The sequence below is a fragment of the Gobius niger genome, assembly GCF_951799975.1.
Source record: "Gobius niger genome assembly, chromosome: 9".
In the NCBI taxonomy this organism is placed as follows: Eukaryota; Metazoa; Chordata; class Actinopteri; order Gobiiformes; family Gobiidae; genus Gobius; species Gobius niger.
In genome coordinates, this window is record NC_136860.1 from 32,015,770 (window position 1) to 32,035,888 (window position 20,119).

General features: G+C 41.9%; 2 protein-coding genes across 2 annotated transcripts in view; both read left to right on the forward strand.

Annotated features, from left to right (window-relative positions):
- Nucleotides 1–20,119, forward strand: part of LOC306968192 (collagen alpha-3(VI) chain-like) — a 107,960-nt gene that overhangs the window by 72,649 nt on the left and 15,192 nt on the right. Inside the window, exons 8-36 of the mRNA XM_079563515.1 lie at nt 4,558–5,166; nt 5,365–6,000; nt 6,675–7,265; nt 8,206–8,817; nt 9,041–9,375; nt 9,709–9,787; nt 10,024–10,169; nt 10,258–10,350; nt 10,871–10,924; nt 11,029–11,100; nt 11,187–11,213; nt 11,319–11,363; nt 11,452–11,505; nt 11,580–11,642; nt 11,970–12,035; nt 12,116–12,169; nt 12,255–12,290; nt 13,466–13,528; nt 13,708–13,770; nt 15,359–15,421; nt 15,678–15,740; nt 16,630–16,684; nt 17,152–17,183; nt 17,435–17,497; nt 17,712–17,774; nt 18,332–18,364; nt 18,467–18,503; nt 18,596–18,607; nt 19,572–20,062. Of these exons, the coding sequence (XP_079419641.1) occupies nt 4,558–5,166; nt 5,365–6,000; nt 6,675–7,265; nt 8,206–8,817; nt 9,041–9,375; nt 9,709–9,787; nt 10,024–10,169; nt 10,258–10,350; nt 10,871–10,924; nt 11,029–11,100; nt 11,187–11,213; nt 11,319–11,363; nt 11,452–11,505; nt 11,580–11,642; nt 11,970–12,035; nt 12,116–12,169; nt 12,255–12,290; nt 13,466–13,528; nt 13,708–13,770; nt 15,359–15,421; nt 15,678–15,740; nt 16,630–16,684; nt 17,152–17,183; nt 17,435–17,497; nt 17,712–17,774; nt 18,332–18,364; nt 18,467–18,503; nt 18,596–18,607; nt 19,572–20,062 (4,610 nt within the window). The remainder of the gene's footprint in view (nt 1–4,557; nt 5,167–5,364; nt 6,001–6,674; nt 7,266–8,205; nt 8,818–9,040; nt 9,376–9,708; nt 9,788–10,023; nt 10,170–10,257; nt 10,351–10,870; nt 10,925–11,028; nt 11,101–11,186; nt 11,214–11,318; nt 11,364–11,451; nt 11,506–11,579; nt 11,643–11,969; nt 12,036–12,115; nt 12,170–12,254; nt 12,291–13,465; nt 13,529–13,707; nt 13,771–15,358; nt 15,422–15,677; nt 15,741–16,629; nt 16,685–17,151; nt 17,184–17,434; nt 17,498–17,711; nt 17,775–18,331; nt 18,365–18,466; nt 18,504–18,595; nt 18,608–19,571; nt 20,063–20,119) is intronic.
- Nucleotides 312–4,329, forward strand: LOC306968322 (collagen alpha-3(VI) chain-like; the record flags this gene model as incomplete). The annotated part of the gene is made up of 6 exons (XM_079563665.1): nt 312–360; nt 558–1,157; nt 1,343–1,936; nt 2,134–2,733; nt 2,919–3,512; nt 3,710–4,329. 6 exons carry the CDS (start codon nt 312–314, stop codon nt 4,327–4,329), a joined length of 3,057 nt encoding a protein of 1,018 aa, XP_079419791.1.

A 20,119-nucleotide genomic window follows, 5' to 3' on the forward strand; every position in this document is an offset into this window, starting at 1 on the left:
GAGGAGGCAGACCACTAAACACCGGGGCAGCCCTGGAATACGTCAGGGACAATGTCTTTACAAACTCCTCTGGGAGTAGGCGCCTGCAAGGCGTTCCACAGATGTTGATCCTACTAAATGGTGGAAGGTCTTATGACAATGTGGACACACCAGCTGCTGCTCTCAGAGACCAGGGCATCATTGTGCTTGGCATCGGAGCAGGGAGGTCTGACAAAGCAGAGATGCAAAAGATAGCATATAACTCTAGTTATGCTCTGTCTGTGCCTGATTTCGCTGACCTCCCCAATGCCCAAGAGCAGCTCTCTTCTGTAATGGGGACAACGCTGGTGCGGGTCACACCTCTGACACCAACAGTAACTGGTAAGATTTTGACACAGCATTTTATTATAGTACGGTGCAAGGCAAGCTCAAGCCTGTATAGCTTCAGCATAGTCATTAGACACATTAGGACACCAGTAATTGCATGCTTCTTCTTGTAAGCATGGACCAACATGAATTTTCGTGGTAAACTGTTAAAAGTAAAAACTTGACATGTCTGATCATTCTCTGTTCTCTAGTGGTGAGACAAGAGGCAGGAAAAGATGTAGTGTTCTTGTTGGATGGATCTGATGGTACTAGGAACGATTTCCCAGCCATGCAAAGCTTTGTCCAGAGAATGGTAGAGACACTGAATGTGAATGACAACAGAGATCGTGTCTCAGTGGTTCAGTACAGCAGAGACCCCACCGTCCAGTTCTATCTGAACACTTACACAACAAAAGGAGATATCATGGCCACAATCAGAGGTTTGAGGCACAAAGGCGGAAGACCCCTCAACACTGGTGCAGCCCTCCAGTACTTGAGGGATAACGTCTTCACGGCCTCTGCTGGAAGCAGGCGCCAAGAAGGAGTGCCACAACTGCTGATATTGTTAAGTGGTGGAAGGTCTTTTGACAGTGTTGATGCACCAGCATCTGCGCTAAAACAGATGGGTGTTTTGACTTTTGCAATTGGAACCAGAAACACAGACACCACAGAAATGCAAAAGATTTCGCATGAGCCAAGTTATGCTCTCTCTGTGTCCGATTTCAATGACCTCCCCAATGTCCAGCAACAACTTCAGTCCTCTGTTGAGGCTGTGATTGTGGAGGCAGGCCCTGAATCACCAACTGTACCTGGTACGTTGACTAGCTCTGACTCAGATACCCTTGGAGATTTAATGGAAAGTTGATTTGCTAAAGAAATACGACAGTTATCCATAAAGGAGTAAAAATCAAAATGAGGTTCTAATGGGAACCAACTTTCCAAATTCGATACATTGATTGTGGCATTTGTTTTATATGTCTTACTGTTTGTTCCACAGTTGACAGTGCCAATAAGGATATAGTTTTCCTTCTGGACGGTTCTGATGGCACAAGGAATGGTTTCCCTGCCATGCGTGTTTTTGTTGAGAAAATGGTGGAAAAACTCAATGTAGGCGAGAACAATGACCGTGTCTCTGTTGTCCAGTACAGCAGAGATGCAGATGTCAGTTTCTATCTGAACACACATGACACAAGAGATGATGTTTTGGATGCAGTCAGAGGGCTGAGACACCGAGGAGGCAGACCACTAAACACCGGGGCAGCCCTGGAATACGTCAGGGACAATGTCTTTACAAACTCCTCTGGGAGTAGGCGCCTGCAAGGCGTTCCACAGATGTTGATCCTACTAAATGGTGGAAGGTCTTATGACAATGTGGACACACCAGCTGCTGCTCTCAGAGACCAGGGCATCATTGTGCTTGGCATCGGAGCAGGGAGGTCTGACAAAGCAGAGATGCAAAAGATAGCATATAACTCTAGTTATGCTCTGTCTGTGCCTGATTTCGCTGACCTCCCCAATGCCCAAGAGCAGCTCTCTTCTGTAATGGGGACAACGCTGGTGCGGGTCACACCTCTGACACCAACAGTAACTGGTAAGATTTTGACACAGCATTTTATTATAGTACGGTGCAAGGCAAGCTCAAGCCTGTATAGCTTCAGCATAGTCATTAGACACATTAGGACACCAGTAATTGCATGCTTCTTCTTGTAAGCATGGACCAACATGAATTTTCGTGGTAAACTGTTAAAAGTAAAAACTTGACATGTCTGATCATTCTCTGTTCTCTAGTGGTGAGACAAGAGGCAGGAAAAGATGTAGTGTTCTTGTTGGATGGATCTGATGGTACTAGGTACGATTTCCCAGCCATGCAAAGCTTTGTCCAGAGAATGGTAGAGACACTGAATGTGAATGACAACAGAGATCGTGTCTCAGTGGTTCAGTACAGCAGAGACCCCACCGTCCAGTTCTATCTGAACACTTACACAACAAAAGGAGATATCATGGCCACAATCAGAGGTTTGAGGCACAAAGGCGGAAGACCCCTCAACACTGGTGCAGCCCTCCAGTACTTGAGGGATAACGTCTTCACGGCCTCTGCTGGAAGCAGGCGCCAAGAAGGAGTGCCACAACTGCTGATATTGTTAAGTGGTGGAAGGTCTTTTGACAGTGTTGATGCACCAGCATCTGCGCTAAAACAGATGGGTGTTTTGACTTTTGCAATTGGAACCAGAAACACAGACACCACAGAAATGCAAAAGATTTCGCATGAGCCAAGTTATGCTCTCTCTGTGTCCGATTTCAATGACCTCCCCAATGTCCAGCAACAACTTCAGTCCTCTGTTGAGGCTGTGACTGTGGAGGCAGGCCCTGAATCACCAACTGTACCTGGTACGTTGACTAGCTCTGACTCAGATACCCTTGTAGATTTAATGGAAAGTTGATTTGCTAAAGAAATACGACAGTTATCCATAAAGGAGTAAAAATCAAAATGAGGTTCTAATGGGAACCAACTTTCCAAATTCGATACATTGATTGTGGCATTTGTTTTATATGTCTTACTGTTTTTTCCACAGTTGACAGTGCCAATAAGGATATAGTTTTCCTTCTGGACGGTTCTGATGGCACAAGGAATGGTTTCCCTGCCATGCGTGATTTTGTTGAGAAAATGGTGGAAAAACTCAATGTAGGCGAGAACAATGACCGTGTCTCTGTTGTCCAGTACAGCAGAGATGCAGATGTCAGTTTCTATCTGAACACACATGACACAAGAGATGCTGTTTTGGATGCAGTCAGAGGGCTGAGACACCGAAGAGGCAGACCCCTAAACACCGGGGCAGCCCTGGAATACGTCAGGGACAATGTCTTTACAAACTCCTCTGGGAGTAGGCGCCTGCAAGGCGTTCCACAGATGTTGATCCTACTAAATGGTGGAAGGTCTTATGACAATGTGGACACACCAGCTGCTGCTCTCAGAGACCAGGGCATCATTGTGCTTGGCATCGGAGCAGGGAGGTCTGACAAAGCAGAGATGCAAAAGATAGCATATAACTCTAGTTATGCTCTGTCTGTGCCTGATTTCGCTGACCTCCCCAATGCCCAAGAGCAGCTCTCTTCTGTAATGGGGACAACGCTGGTGCGGGTCACACCTCTGACACCAACAGTAACTGGTAAGATTTTGACACAGCATTTTATTATAGTACGGTGCAAGGCAAGCTCAAGCCTGTATAGCTTCAGCATAGTCATTAGACACATTAGGACACCAGTAATTGCATGCTTCTTCTTGTAAGCATGGACCAACATGAATTTTCGTGGTAAACTGTTAAAAGTAAAAACTTGACATGTCTGATCATTCTCTGTTCTCTAGTGGTGAGACAAGAGGCAGGAAAAGATGTAGTGTTCTTGTTGGATGGATCTGATGGTACTAGGAACGATTTCCCAGCCATGCAAAGCTTTGTCCAGAGAATGGTAGAGACACTGAATGTGAATGACAACAGAGATCGTGTCTCAGTGGTTCAGTACAGCAGAGACCCCACCGTCCAGTTCTATCTGAACACTTACACAACAAAAGGAGATATCATGGCCACAATCAGAGGTTTGAGGCACAAAGGCGGAAGACCCCTCAACACTGGTGCAGCCCTCCAGTACTTGAGGGATAACGTCTTCACGGCCTCTGCTGGAAGCAGGCGCCAAGAAGGGGTGCCACAACTGTTGATATTGTTAAGTGGTGGAAGGTCTTTTGACAGTGTTGATGTACCAGCATCTGCGCTAAAACAGATGGGTGTTTTGACCTTTGCAATTGGAACCAGAAACACAGACACCAGAGAAATGCAAAAGATTTCACATGAGCCAAGTTATACTCTCTCTGTGTCAGATTTCAATGACCTCCCCAATGTCCAGCAACAACTTCAGTCCTCTGTTGAGACTATTATTGTCAATATTTCTCCAGAAATAACCACCCCCATTGGTATATCTCTTTTTTTTTAAAACTTGTTATTCATTATCAATTTTATTTCCCCTTTTGGTTTTTGCAATTTTTCTCTCTTTTTCTCCCATTTCAATTATTACTTTTGTCCTGCAATGTTTTCTTTTGTTAAATATTTCACTTCATTTCTTTAAAACATCACCTTTCCTTCCCTTCTCTTGATACTTTTTCCATTTTCAACTTCATCTTGTTCGTCTGGTAATTCATTTACATTTCTCCTTTTTTTTCAGTTTCTCAAGGTCCTAAGAAAGACATTGTTTTCCTCATTGATGGGTCTGACGGTGTTGGCCGGGAGTTTCCAATCCTGCAGGAGTTCATGCGTCGGGTTGTGGAAACCCTCAATGTTGGCGAAAACAAGATACGAATTGGTGTGGTCCAGTACGGAGACTCCCCTCAGGCAGACATTTATCTAAACTCTCATCCCACCAAAGAAGCTGTCCTTAGTGCTATCAGTGGTTTGCGTCGTCGTGGGGGAAGACAGCGCAACCTGGGCCAGGCTTTGGAGTTTCTTAGCAGTGATGTAATGACTGCAGCTCGTGGCAGCAGGCGGCAAGAAGGTGTCCCGCAGTTTGTCATAGCAGTCTCCAGTGGAGCCGCTACAGATAACATCCAGCAGGCCGCTGCTTCTCTCAAACGATCCAGAGTTGTACCTTTCAGTATTGGAACCAGAGACGTAAACCCAACAGAGCTTCAAATTGTCTCATATGTGCCTAACTTTTCCTACACTGTAGATGATCTGCCTGGGCTTTACACAGTCCAAGAAAATCTCATCAACACTTTGACAGAGACGTCCGATGAAGATTTTGCACGAATGGCACCAGTATTTCCAGATTATGAAGGTAATGTTTCATTAGAAAATAAAAGATTAGCCACTCTGCAAGCAATATCCCCTTTGTAATGTTATGAATGCTTTAAGAACTCAGCACTCATGGGTAGTAAAAAACTGCTGGATTGGATGAAGGCATTTGTAGAAGTTTCCACAGAAGATTTAGCCTAAAATATTTTAATATTTAATCATTTTGGTGCTTTTTTTTCAGCACCCAGCACCCCAGCACCATCTGGAGATGTAAAAAGGGACGTTGTTTTCCTTATTGATGGAACATCAGCGGTGCGTAATGAGTTCCCAGCCATTCGAGATATGATCCGGAGAGTCGTTGAAAAGCTGGATGTGGGTGTCGATGCTGTTCGGATCTCAGTGGTACAATACAGTGAAGAGCCAAAGGTGGAATTTCTTCTTAAAGCACACTCTACTAAAACGGAAGTTCTTAGTGCTGTGCAAAGGTTGAGGAGCAAAGGTGGAAGGGTCCTTAACACAGGTCGTGCTCTTGAGTTTGTGGGAAGAAACATCTACCAGCAGTCAGCAGGAAGCCGCGTTGAAGAGGGCGTTCCACAATTTCTCATTTTAGTCACTGGAGGCAAGTCCGCTGATGATGTGTCTTCACCAGCCGACCAGCTGAAGAGAAACCAGATTGCACCACTCGCTGTTGGATCAGGAAACGCTGACCCGGAGGAGCTAAGGCAGATTTCATTGAGGCCTGAATTTGCACATAAAGTCGACTCTTTCAGTCAGCTTCGGAATGTCGAGGATAAGCTTCTTGATTCAGTCAAAACCACATCCACCGCTGACATTATCACCAGTTATGTCCCTGCACCTCAACCTCCAGTAGTGACTGGTAAGAAAGACTTTCTCTTCTCCACTCTATTTGACAATAGATAAAAAGTTACTTTATTCTTGTAGAATGTAACTACCAGAGAATGCTTTCTTGTTACTAGTTTACTAATTGACCTGTACCTGGTGCATGTTGGACTGCAAGACATAAAATCCCCATTCTGTATAGGGATTTTATCTCTCTTTTTACACAACCAGTTCAGAGGAGTTTCAGTATCTTGGATCTTGTTCATAAGTGAGGGTAGGAAGGTGTTGGAGATTGATGAACAGTTTGGTGCAGCATTCGTAGCAATACGGTTGCAGGACCAGTCTGTTGTGGTGAAGAAAGAGACGAGCCAAAAGGCAAATCTCCATTTTGCTGGTCAATCTACACTCCTATTCACACTTATGGTCTTTATAACAAGACCTCAGATGTGTGGCTCAAATGAGCTCTGCTGGGTTACAGAGCTTTCACTCACAGAAAGGGTGAAGAGTTTGGTTACCCAGTAGGAACTCATGTTAGAGTCGCCGCTCCTTTTGTGGAATCTCAAGGTCTTCTCGGGCCACGCTGAAAGGACTTTGTCTTGTGACTGGCCTGAGAAAATCTTGGCTCCCCTTCCCAGAACTGGCGCAGGTGTATCAGAAGAGGGAGCACTGACAGATTCTTAACTGTACATGTCTGTTGTGATCATATTGCAGAAACTCTAAATCTTGGAAGAAAGGATGTGATATTCCTTATCGATGGCTCAGACAATACTGGAACCACAGGCATTGCTCATATACGTGACTTCATCTTCAACATTGTCCAACAGCTGGACGTGCAGCCCGATCAAGTGCGAGTGGGAGTGGTCCAGTATGCAGACAGAGTGAAGACTGAATTCTCTCTGAACTCTCATAACAACAAAGCGGCTGTTGTCTCTGCCATTAGGCGGCTAAGGCAGATGGGCGGCCGCTCTTCGGATCTCGCCGATGCTATTAACTACGTCATACAAAATGAGCTAAAGCCCTCTGCTGGAGTTCGTCCCATTGAGGCATCACAGCATCTTGTGGTTCTCACGGGTGGACGTTCGCCCCAAGATGTAGCAATTTTTGGGCCGCTTCTGAAAAGCTCTCGGGTGAACTGCATTGGTGTCGGCGCATCTGGTGCTGACGCAAGGCAACTTGCTCAGATCGCAACATCTACTGAAGATGTGATTCAAGTGCCAGCGTTCCCGTCCCTTCCATCAATCAGAGAGAGGTTAATTTCTAGGCTGAGTGGAAGGCTTGAAGACATTCCTACTGAGTTTCCAGGTACTGGACCAGTCAGTTTGTGTACACGCAGAACAAACTCAGAATATGTTAAGAGAAATAAGTGGCCTCATTTGAAATTGTTTTCTTGTCTTTGAGTTAAAATGCATGACTGAGTTATGTATACTAATCCCAGAAATATATGTTGTTTTGCTTGTTTACTATGCTATCATAGTGAGGTAAGTCCAATACATGCAGCAGGAGTCCAACAATAAATCGCAGTAACCAGGTGCGATTGAGAGAAATTCGAAAGACTGCCCTACTATAAAATCAATGAAAAGGCAAAAATTCGAATTTCTGTGCTTGCATGTAGATTCACTATTTCCTCAAATTGTGGGATGGGAAGTGTAAGTAATATCACAGGGGGGTAGTTAGTTAGTTTTGTTTATCTATTTGTTTTTTAATCTAATAAATACAAAACATAGTACTGTGCAAAGGTTTTAGGCAGGTCCAGAAAGTACAGTACAGTACAGATGGACATTATTGGAATGGTCAAATATGAGAACAAAATGCTTTAACTACTAGTAAGTAAAAGTGGCAATTCCAAGGACAAATTTGCAACTTGTTTTATGTTCTAACTCAAGTGGCAGAGGAAGAGGTAGAGTTCCATATATCAACGATAGAACTTGAACCTGTGGCCCAAGGGTACAGTATGGTAGCACTGCAAAATGTTCTACCTCTATGTATGTCACATCTTCTGCCTCTGTCGTATAAGGAAGTTAATTAATAAAATCTACAAAAATGTCAGACTAGTAAAATCTAGAAAATATAACAATGTTAACTATGTCTGGGTGAAATGTTAGTCTCTCCAATTGAGTGTGTATCCATCTTACAATTTTTTATGGGGTTCTAACCAGCCTTTTCACAGTACTGTAATGTAGTGGCTTTGAGGGATGTATATAAAAATAGTGGTGCATCTAACCTTTTACAATATTTTTCATAGATGGTGGTGAGCCTTCTGCGAAAAAAGCAGACATTGTATTTTTGGTCGATGACTCCATAAATGTGGGCAAAGGAAACTTCAAAGAGGTCATGGACTTTGTAATCAACCTGATTGACCTCTTCTACAATGACCGAGATGATCTGAGATTTGCCCTCGCACATTACGCCACGGATGTCACAGATGCCTTCTTCCTAAACTCATACCGAAACAAGGACGATATTATCAGCGCTATTGGCCGGGCTGAGTACAAAGGAGGGCGCCGGATCAACACTGGTGCCGCTATCCGCTACGTACAAGACAAGCATTTCATCAAAGAAAAGGGAAGCAGGAGAGACGAAGGCACTCCCCAAATCCTTATACTCATCACCGGTGGACGCTCAGCTGACGATAGCAAAACTGCAGCGCTTGGGTTAAAGAAAACTGGGGCCCGAATCTTTGCAGTGGGAGTTGGAGACATTTTGAAAGAGTTGGAAAACGTGGGGAGCGAGTCGTCCACAGTGGCCAGAGCAAGCACCTACCTGGAGCTGTCCGAGCTGAATGAACAGATCCTGGAAGCTCTGGACGACGAAGTGAAGGGGAAGCTGTGCGTCGGTTCTGAAGTTGCTGCTAAACGTAAGTGACAGTAGTTGAGATGTGTTGAAATTTACTGTATTTAGATCATGGGCACTCAAAATGCTTTTCTGGACCCACTTTCTCATCCACACATTCAATCATATACCGGTGTACAGTAAGCAGTAGGCAAAAACTCTACCACCTAAGCTACTGTCACCCCACTTTCAGCTGCAGCTTGTTTTTTCTTTTGCATTTGTCTATTCATCAGTTTCTTGTCTTCCAGCTTGCAACATCGAAGTCTTGGTCGGCTTTGATGTCGATGCCCAGAATGTCTTCAGTGCCCAGACCAACCTCCAGAGCAAGATGGGCGCCATCCTACAGAGGATTTCCAAGATGGCGACCATCAGTTGCTCCTCGGGGCAGGCTCCTTCAATTCAGATCGGAATGCTCGCCATGGGCTCGTCTTCTGATGCCGTGCAGCTCGATTTCACTGACAACGCAGACGTGCTGTTCGAGCAGTTCAGAGAACTTCGCACACGTGGGCCTTTTGTGCTGAATGGACAGACAATCTCGGCCTATAACACCAGGTTCAAAAACAGACAGGACAATGTTGTGAAGGTCAGTTAAAGCAATGCTACCATTTTACGTATATAAAATTCCTAGCCCTAGCAGCTTTAAGTTTTGTCCTGACTTCTGGGATACTAACCAACTCTATATAGAGCAAAAAATGTGAATCCTATTTTCTAGATGATATGCCAAAATTTTACAAAGGAGGTTGTTTAAATACTGAAAAGATAAAATAAAATAAAAAAATAACTTATTGGACACACACATTTACCAAATTTTAAATAAGAGTTACACATTTTAATAACTAGAGTGAAATGAACAAAGTTACAAAGCTAGAGACATGCGCTGTGATCTGGTATTATACTTACGTTCTATATTTTGCAGGTTGTCATTCATTTGACGGATGGCATGGATGCTCCCTATGCTGAAATGAAAAGAAAAGTTAATGAAATGCAGCAGTCAGGTGAAGAAAAAGACACAAAGACACACTATGCCCTCCTGACTTTGCCTGTCTTCCCTGTGCTCAAAATCAAATTGATATGCTTAATTAATTACAAACATTATGGTCAATTAAGTCTTAATAGGGAGACGGAATTGAATTCATATTTTGACTGTACTCTATAACAAGAACCAAGAGAGGAAAGAAGATGTTTGCCTAAATGTTCATAAAATCTAATAAATATATTTTTTATTCTCTAGGAGTTAACAGCTTCATTCTGGTTGGACTGGAGCGAGTGCCTAAATTTGAGGAGGCGGTGCTGCTTGAGTTTGGCAGAGGTTTTAGATACACCAGACCTCTTCGCGTCAACATCATGGACTTGGACTATGAGCTGTTGGAAGAACTTGTGAGTGCTATACGTCGTTCAACAGCATTTAGGAAGATCTCTTATGCTTTATTCTATTTATATTTTGTCCATTTTTTTTTGCCATTAGGACAGCATTTCAGAGCGGGAGTGCTGTGGCGTCCCATGCAAGTGTACTGGAACCAGGGGAGACAGAGGCGCAGTGGGATTTTCTGGACCGAAGGTACTGGCAATAATACTCCTACAACATGCCCTATGTTTGCTGTTCAATATGACTTTATTATTTCAGAGTTTTTTGTTGTTGTTTTTTAAATAAAAACTCTCTGGGCAGAGAGGTTGGCGCGCTTTCAGCAAGAAGGTCCTGGGTTTGATTCCTAGACCGGGTGGGCCTGTCTGCGTGTAGTTTGTACTGCCAAAAAAAAAAAAAGCACTTTAGGTTAAATCCTCGTTACCACTGACCAAATCTACTTCAAGATTGAGAGACGGGTCCCGGGTTGCCCCAGCAGAATTTCAGATTGGGTCGAGAGAAGAAATTACCTTACAAGGGCAATAAAGTAGATTTACCTCACTATATGTTATTGCTTGATATTACAGTGTCAGTGAGGAACCAAAAGTGAACACAAATTGTACCTGAACAATATGACTGTTTAGAAAGACGATTGTAAAGAACTTTGGCCAATATAAACAATTAGAAATATTGTTTTCCTTCAACTATAACAACTAATGCTATATTTTATCTTTAGGGTGATCCGGGTGGTCCAGGAAGCCAAGGACATCCTGGAGATGAGGGTGGACCTGTAAGTTTGAAATACCCTTCAGACTCACACTCAAACATTGTGTTGGATGTTTAGCCATATATATATATTTTGTAAATCTTTTCTGTTTGTTATTTTTTCTTCAGGGAGAGAGAGGTCCTCCTGGTGTGAATGGTACTCAGGGCTTCCAGGGGTGTCCCGGACAAAGAGGCGTCAAGGTGAACGTTTGGACATGAACATTCGTCATAATTCTTATTTTATGCTTTTCTTTTTATTTTAAAACCTTTTTCCCCTCTTTCTTCAGGGTGCACGAGGCTACTCAGGAGAAAAGGTAATGTCTAATGTCCAGAGTATTTATTTATTATTTAACTTTTTTTAAATATATCACAATACAATACAATACTAAGCCTTTGCATTAACGTCTGTCCTTTTACAGGGTGAACATGGAGAGCTTGGTCTTGATGGCATCAATGGAGAAGATGTCAGTTAAATTATGACAGAAATATTAAAGATGTAACTTGTGTATCCGACAAAGTTTAGAACTTTCTTTCCTTTTATTTTCAATATAGGGCATAAGCGGAGTTGCAGGACCTTCTGGAGACAGAGGAACCTTTGGCAGAAGAGTAAGCAATGACAACTTAACTTAAAATGTATTATGCACTTATGCGGCTTATCAAATAGTCACTTTTTTCTGTAGGGGCCTAAAGGTGCCAAAGGCCAAGCAGGAGATAGAGGAGAGATGGGAATCAGAGGAGATCCAGTGAGTATACAATCTACTGTACATATTAGAATATTGTTATCCTTAGAGCATGCACTGCAGAATTTGCCATGTTGCTCGGCTATAGATGTTACTGAGCGGTCTGGCTGAAAAATAAAAAGCCGACAAAATACAAAAGATACTGTAAACAATGGCATCCCACCATCTTTTGTCATTTTCATGGTCGTTATAGTCGTGATACTGTACATGTCAGACCTGTTTTCAGTCTGTTTCTAGATTGTAGGCATTCCGGTAAACTATCTTGTGGATATCTTGTGGACTTTTTTTGTTTTTTGTATGGTTTTTCACATTTTAATGTTTTTACAATAGGGTTTCAGTGGAAGAGATAACAACCAAGCTGGACCTAAAGGAGAGGCTGGTGATGCTGGACCTCCGGTAACAAACTAGCGTTATCATATTTTAGCTCAAGATTTTATTTTCTCCCATTTTCGCCTGCTTGACTGTGTTATTTGTAGGGTCTGCCGGGTGGTGATGGAAAAGTAGGCACACCTGGAGATCCTGGAAGAAGGGTAAGCTCTAATAATAATTTTGAATGATTTTACAGTCATGTTTTAGCCTCCTCTAATTAGAATATTCTTGCTGTCATTGTCTTAGGGACCCAATGGCAGAAGAGGACCACCTGGGCAGCCTGTGAGTCCAATCGCATTTCTATCCCCAACTTGTGATGTGTTTTGGTTGGATAACCGGGAACGAATATAAACGACAGTCCATTAGCCCGGCTTGACAACTGGAGATGGGTCCCCGGGGCGCCAAGTGGGGCACCCCAGCAGCGTCAAAGGATTGGTCTAGATTCATTTTATTCATCCTGAAGGAAATTTTGGACACACAGGCTGCCACACATACAACAAACAAAACAAAAAAACAAATACATGATGACAGGACATGCCATTCAAGGCAGAACATTACAAACACAATCACAGTTCTGCCTTTTGGCCTGAGTTTAGGAGAATCTACAGCATCGTCCGGATGGGAGCAGCTAATACTGGGTGTGCAGGACATGGGATGGATCTGAGATACTTTTCCTTGCTTGTTTGATGACAACCTCCTCAAATATGTGCTGTAATGATGGGTACTATTTTACTCCCATCAGTTTTTGTGCTGTGTGCAACAATCTAGTCAATTCTGATTTTATTTTGACTGTCATTTTCCCGAACTACACAGACATTGCGTAACTTATTAAGCTTTCAATGACAGCATGCTAAAAAATACGCATATTTTTCTGCTCAACACCAAATACTCTTAGTCTACGCAGAAAGTGCTGTCTTTGTTGTATCTGGCTACAGACTGAGTTTACATGGACGTCCCACATGAGGCTGTGTCAAATACAAATGACACATTTCTCGATGAAGATCAATAAAGTAAACCTTCACCTTACTTAGACCAGGCCCACTCAATTTCTACATTATTTCCCATTCAATCATATCATAGTTATGTGCTGTATCTGCAACCTAAGGATGTTTATTTGAGCTATTTTCAATCTTCCCACACACATTTTGTAATCTGGAATGGACCTTATGCTTAAAATAGTTGTCTAATTTCAAACTATTTTTCTATTGAATAGCAAAGAGAAACCTTCTGTCTAAGTCATCTTTCTCACGATTCTGTATAATTTTTCTATTCTATCCCTATTGGGCACACAAAGCACATTGCAGTGACATAAAGGGGCTATTCACCCGTTTCCATTCACTCAGACAACAGAAGCCACTGTATGTTTCAGAATGAGGAAAATATGCAATTAGATATTTCTTACAAAATCGTTTAACCTTTCTCCATTTTTAAGTATTTTTTGCATATGTTTCTAAAAGGGAGCTGCTGGTCGGCCCGGTGAAAGGGGTGAGCCTGGAGAGCCCGGCATCGCAGGATCTCGAGTAAGTTTATCATTAAGGAAAGTATTTTGCAGATCGTTCAATTTGAAAAGGATTTGCCAAAAAGCTTGTGTCATACTGAACATAGTGTGAAGCAGTTCTTGGCAGTGATCGGGCTATGACACATTGTTTTGACTGGATCAGATCTCTGCAGCTGAGTTTCTGTTCACTGTGTTTGATAGGGGCCAACGGGACCAAATGGACCACCAGGAATTAAAGGAGAGGAAGGAAATCCCGGGCCACGGGTGAGTTAAAATGTCAACACAACAAACTAGTGTGGTGGCTGTAAAATAGCATCCCTTTCTCATTATCCTATCTATGAGTATGACCACACTGAGACATGTGGTTCCTTGTATTCAGTGATTTTCAAACTAGTGTAGCCATTTTTGCTATATTTTCTCATGTACAGTACTGCACTTTCAATATACAGACATACACATTTTGAAGGGAAATGGAACTTGTTTAATCTATCGCTCAAATTCAAAACACCATCACCAATGAGATAATACACCCAATAAAAAGTACTATATAATAAATATATCAAAACATGACAAATTTGAGTAGTGTTCTTTTATTTTAAAATGTGTTATGTCTAACAAAATGAAGGAAAAGCATCATGAGGATGGAAACTTTGTTTTTGGTCCACTCATTCCTGGGATATTTGAGACTTCCATGCAGGCCCACCTTAATGTACCCATAGGCCCCGGGGCATAAACAGAATTGTTAACCCCTATCCCCCCAAAGCGCAAACCCTAAGCCTAATGCTAACCTATAACCCTAACCCTAAATCCCACAAAAACCCTAACCCTGCTACTCCTATATGTATCCTATATGTCATGCCGCAAAGTGAAGTGATTGACATGAAAATCAACGAATCACCTTTTCTTTTTTTCTCCTTAATGCTGATAGGCCCTTGACTATGGTAGGCCCCTGGGCTCCAGCCCCTGCTAGCCCATTGGTTAAGGTGGCTCTGCTTCCCTGGTGAAGGTTCTACCCTAACCCTGGGTAGAATCCACCCAAAACCTACTTTACCTTCTACCACTATTGCTGGGTGAAAATCACCCAAACATGCGCCTGCAGGAAAAAAGTTTTGGATTAGGAAACACACAGGCCATCAAAGATGTCAAAGACAACGCTGAAGCTACCCAGAGACCAATGACACCCAGATAAACGCAGCATCATGAAAATCACATACATTTATTTTCTCCGGTGAAAACCACCCGGCAATGGTGTTCTAGTTACCCTCTTAACCAGTTCAGCTTTACCGAAATCTAAAAGCTTCTTGACTGGAGAGTATACAGCCTATAGGCCAGTGTAATGCCTAATTTGAAAGCTAAGACCTACGAAACTGTGCTAAGATTTTTCCTTGCATTGTTGCCACGTTGTCGTCAATGTTTTGTCCTATTTTTTTTAAAGTTTTTTCATCGCTATTATTTGTCTCGTTTTTGTAACATTTTGGCTGTGTTTTGAGTTTTTTTTATCGTTTCTTTGTCGCCTTTTTTGTTACTTTTGTGTCACGTTTTTGTTGTGTTTTCATCCTAACTTACGTCTCGTTTTCACTGCTATTTTCACTCTTTTTAGACTTGGGTAATGCCAAACTGGAGAAAATGTGTTTGGTTTAGGTGGGGGTTAAGTGCTTAAAAAGTGTTTAAATATTGTTCACAAATTTGAGCATATAAACATAGTAATAGTTACAATCTTTGAAATTATGACATATTCATGTTTGTTTAACACAAACGTATTGATGGTTAATTAGAAAGATCGGTGCTTAAAAATAAGGAATTATAAAAGAGACATCTTTTTTATGCCAGTTTTTTTGTTGTTTTGTCACAGGGTCCTGGAGGAAGCCCTGGCCCAATTGGAGAAAGGGGAAGACGGGGAGCTCTTGGTCGCAAGGTAACACCATCATTGAACTTACGATAGTTTAGATTGGAATAACGCCTTCCTTCATGGACTTGTTTTGTTTCTAAATACAATGTCCTAATCCCTACGCCCTAAGCTCTCACATTACTGGACACACATCTACACCTCTCCATAGGAAAACATTATGTGCATTCAGCGAACACATGATCCAAATTAAATACCTTATTTTTTTTTAATTAAGGCTGTCTGTTAGGGTTGATTTTGTATCCTTTTCATTTTGTTTCCATAGGGAGAGCCGGGAGATCCAGGACCGAACGGTATCCAAGGGCCGCTGGGTCCAAGAGGAGAACCTGTAAGTTCAGCTTTTATTATTGCAGAACTACCTGCATTAGTTTGGAATATTGTTTTGAAGTCTTTCCATAAAATGACTAATACTTGTATCTACAAACCTCGCAGTCTGGTCAAAAGTAATTGTTGCTCGAAAGAAATCTAAATTAGCAATTTCTCTAGAACCAATATTCTATTGCCTTTGCTGTTGGCTTTATTAGTCTGGACAGTATAGTGGGCAACAGTGCAAAGACATTTCACACCAGCTAGACCATTGTGTATTAGTTTTTCAGTAAAAGGTTTGACATTTCGAACATAAAACTTCACTAAATAGTATACTGAATAATCTGTTTTTTTGTTCACTTTATGGCACGTTGGGGGGTACTCAGAGTATAAATGAATGCCTCAAGCGGTGCATGGAACAAAAAAGGTTGGGAACCACGGGTGAAGTGCAGTGGTTCCCATCCTATTTTGTCATTTATACCCCTTGAGTCGTCAATTTATCCTCCAAGGACCACCACATTTTAGGATCTTGCCAGAATGTTCACAAAGCAATCAACTAAATTTAGATTATTCTATTAAAAAACAAACAATAATACTCGGAAATGCCAGCCTTTGACCATTAAAAAGAACTGTTCTGTGGAAGTAACGTTGAAATTATACTCAGTTTCACTTTTTCTTAATTCATACTGAAGTAATTCAAGGGTCCCCGTACCCCTGTTTGGGAAACACTGGAGTAGTACGTCAAGATTGACTCAAGAATGTAAAACGCCTGGATTGTTTCAGTCTCGTGTGTTTAATGAGAGATTCATGCCAACAATTTCAATTCAGAAAACGAGGAATATTGTTTTATAGCCCTAAAACGTTTGCACGTTTGCAAAACAAAACATCTGATCATGTTTTGTTGTGCTCAGGGAGAAGATGGCAGGGACGGGGCTGGAACTCCTGGACCTAAAGGAAGAAAGGCAAGTGATTTTGTTTATTTTCTTCATGGCTGTGCAATTACACAATAATAATGAATAGGAACATAATGCACCTTGTTTACGTAGTTAAAATAAAGTATCTGGCAATAGAAATTACTGCTTACAGTTACTTCTCTGTGGGCTCCTTTTCTATTTCTATTCTGCCTTATACACTGCAGGCAGAAAAACAAACTCCTGGGCTAAGTCAAGAGCTAATGGAGGTTGCAGTAAATTAAACTAAACTTACAGAAATGTGACTGTCAATTTTCCCCTACTACTTCCCACCACTATCACCAATCCACAAAGGCGTAAGGGATGTGTCTTGCCCAACAGCACAGATTGAACATACCTTAATGGTCACCTGATGTGCCACCTGAGCCAGCAATACCTGCAAATTAGCTGACGATAAAGCAAATTACTGCGACAAAAATGGACCTAAAACATATATCTTTTTAATCCTCTGCCCGCAGGGAGATGAAGGCTTCCCAGGATTCCCAGGACCTAAAGTAAGTCACATCCAGATGTCTTTTTAATGTGGTTATCTGTGTCTGCTGACATCTTTCCAAGAGACACTGGAGAATTATGTGCAACAGTAGCGCACATGTTGTACTGCGAAATACAAATGATTTATCTGTGTGCAAATGCTATGAAGTGGAGGTAAACAAACGAATAGAAGAGATGGAAATAGGAACCAGACATTGCAAGGTGAGACTTAATTGTAGGTAGAAACTGAAAACATGTGTCTTTGTTCGTGCAGGGAGCCGCCGGAGATCCTGGAACAAAAGGAGGACCAGGGAAAACAGGGAACAGAGGACAGAGGGTAAGAAATCCGTCTGGTATATTTGTAATAAATGTAGATTTTTGTATCCCATTGCTGGGCTTGAAATGGAATCGCTTTTCATTTGGCTAAAGTTCTGAAATCAGAAGGGGGGAAGGTCAAATGCTTAATGCTTTGGTATGAAATCTGATGAGATGGAAATGAGTAATGAGTTTAATATTGAAACATTTCTTTGTTTTATGCTATTTATTTTCAGGGTGTCTCTGGAAACATGGGCTCACCTGGTCAAGGGGGAGAGGTCGGATATCCTGGCCCTTATGTAAGACACTTTAATGCATTAGGATTGTTTATATCAATGTTTGTATCAATGTGCCACACTGGAAAAAGAGCCATCTGACAATGAGGGGATTCTGATTCTGAAATGAGATGAATAACTTCCCTTGAATTAAGGCACTTTATGTTTAATTTGAGTCTCTTTGAACTAGCCTCAAATAAGATAAATATGCTAATGCCAATGGAACAAGCAGAAATCACACTTGGAGTCAGAAAAAATAACTTTTTCACTTGAAATTATATAAAATAATCAGACTTAAGATAAATGTGTGCTTGTTCCAGAGGTTTTATCTTGTCTTAGACTAGACTAAACCTTCTCAAACTTTAGGTTTAATCTCTTAATTCAAGTACATTTGTGTCATTTCTTCTTGAATATAATTATTCTTTTTCCAGTGCATGAAGGGCATTGGGGGATAATGTGGGTTGGGGCAGAGCGTGCTCGGGTGGACTGATGATTTGTTTTTGAAAAAGAAAAAATTAAATAACCGTTGAAAGTCAAGCTTGACTCATGTGGTCATGCCCCGCTGTGCTTCATTTTCGCAGGGTGAGAAAGGTCCCCGAGGTCCTGGGGTTGTGGTATGTCTTTTTTATTACTCGTTTTGAAGAAAAAAAAGTCAAAAATAAAATAACTGATATCACTGCGCTCGCATTTCTAAAAAAAATCTCTCTTGTGTACAGCAATGTGACTTGGTTAAGAAGATCCGAGATAATTGCCGTAAGTCCCGCCCAAAAAAAAACAGTCGCTTACAAAATGATTTTTAATTCCTTCCTTCCATTAATGAGCTTTATGTTTTTTTTCTCTTCCAGCTTGTTGCTATGGTAAGTGCATCTCAGACACTACTTCTAACAACAGTCAAGCATAGTCACAAGTTGGTACAAATAGCCACACATAAAGATTGGAGTGGGCAGTGTAACTGAAGATATAACGATAGTGCTTGCTTGGGCGAGGTCTGCCCTGGGTGTTGTTCCAGTGGACTGTAGGGCTGGGTACCGTGACATATTTTTTTTTTTTGATACTGGTGCTTAAACAGTAACTTAAACTTGTTTTTTCCCGATAACTATATTAAAATATTTCTCATATAAAACCATAAAACAGATAATAATGTTAATTCAGTCCTTTCCTTTCCCTTCCATTTAATTTGTTTTGCATTTGTATCATTATTTTGAGGTGAAACAGCAAAGAAACCTCCTTTAAACGCAAAAGTTGTTCAAGTTGTTTCCCTCCCAATTTTTCCCCTAATATTCCTGCAGTTTTCCCCCCATTTTTTGCAAATGTTTATTTTTTCCCCCAAGGTTTTTTTTTCCCCCTCCACATTTAAAATTTTTTACCCAACATTTTTTCCACTTGTTTTTCCAAATTTGTTCCACTTTTTTTCTCAATTGTTCCATATTTTTTCAAAACATTTCTATCGTTTTTTTTCTACTTTTTTCTCAATTTCACCCCAAAATTTCCCATCTTTTCCCCCCAACATTTAATTTTTTATTCCCTAAAATTTCTCCACATTTTTCCCACCCACTTTTTTCTCAATTCTCCCCCTTTTTTCATTTTATTTTTAACTTGTGTTTCACTTTATATTTCTTTTAAAATTCGGTGACCAACAGCGTCAAAACTTGAATATGAAGATTTTATATTTCTTTTCGGTGCCTGATTCCAATACTTTTACTTACAGTATCCTACATAAACCTTTTTTTTTCGATACCAGACAGCCCAGTATCAGCCCTAGTGCACGGTCTATCACTCAACCCACTGCACCACAATGTTTCCACCTTTATCCTTCTCCAGGTAAAGACGAGTGCCCTCTCTATCCGACGGAGCTCGCCTTCGCCATGGACTCATCCGAAAACGTGGGCGCCGCGTTCAACGGCATGCGCGAGACGGTCCTCAACCTGGTCCGCGACATCACCATCACCGAGAGCAACTGTCCCAGGGGCGCCCGCGTGGCCCTGGTCATGTACAACAACGAGGTCACCACGGAGGTGCGCTTCGCCGACGCCATGAAGAAACGCGCGTTGCTGCAGCACATCGAAGGACTGCAGACGAGGAGGACGGGGAAAGAAAGGAACCTGGCCACGGCGATGAGCTTCGTGGCGCAGAATACCTTCAAGAGAGTGCGCAGCGGGTTCCTGATGAGGAAGGTGGCTGTGTTCTTCGTCGCCGGGCCTGTTTCGAACACGCAGGCCGTCTCCAGAGCGGCTCTCAAGCTTCACGACGCTGGGATAGCCACCGTGCTGCTGGTCAACAGTGAGAATAGACAGCTTTCAAGAGCACTGCAGGTAAAAGGCCATGGTTTTCTGACTGTAATACTTAGTTTAGGCCAATCATGCTCAATC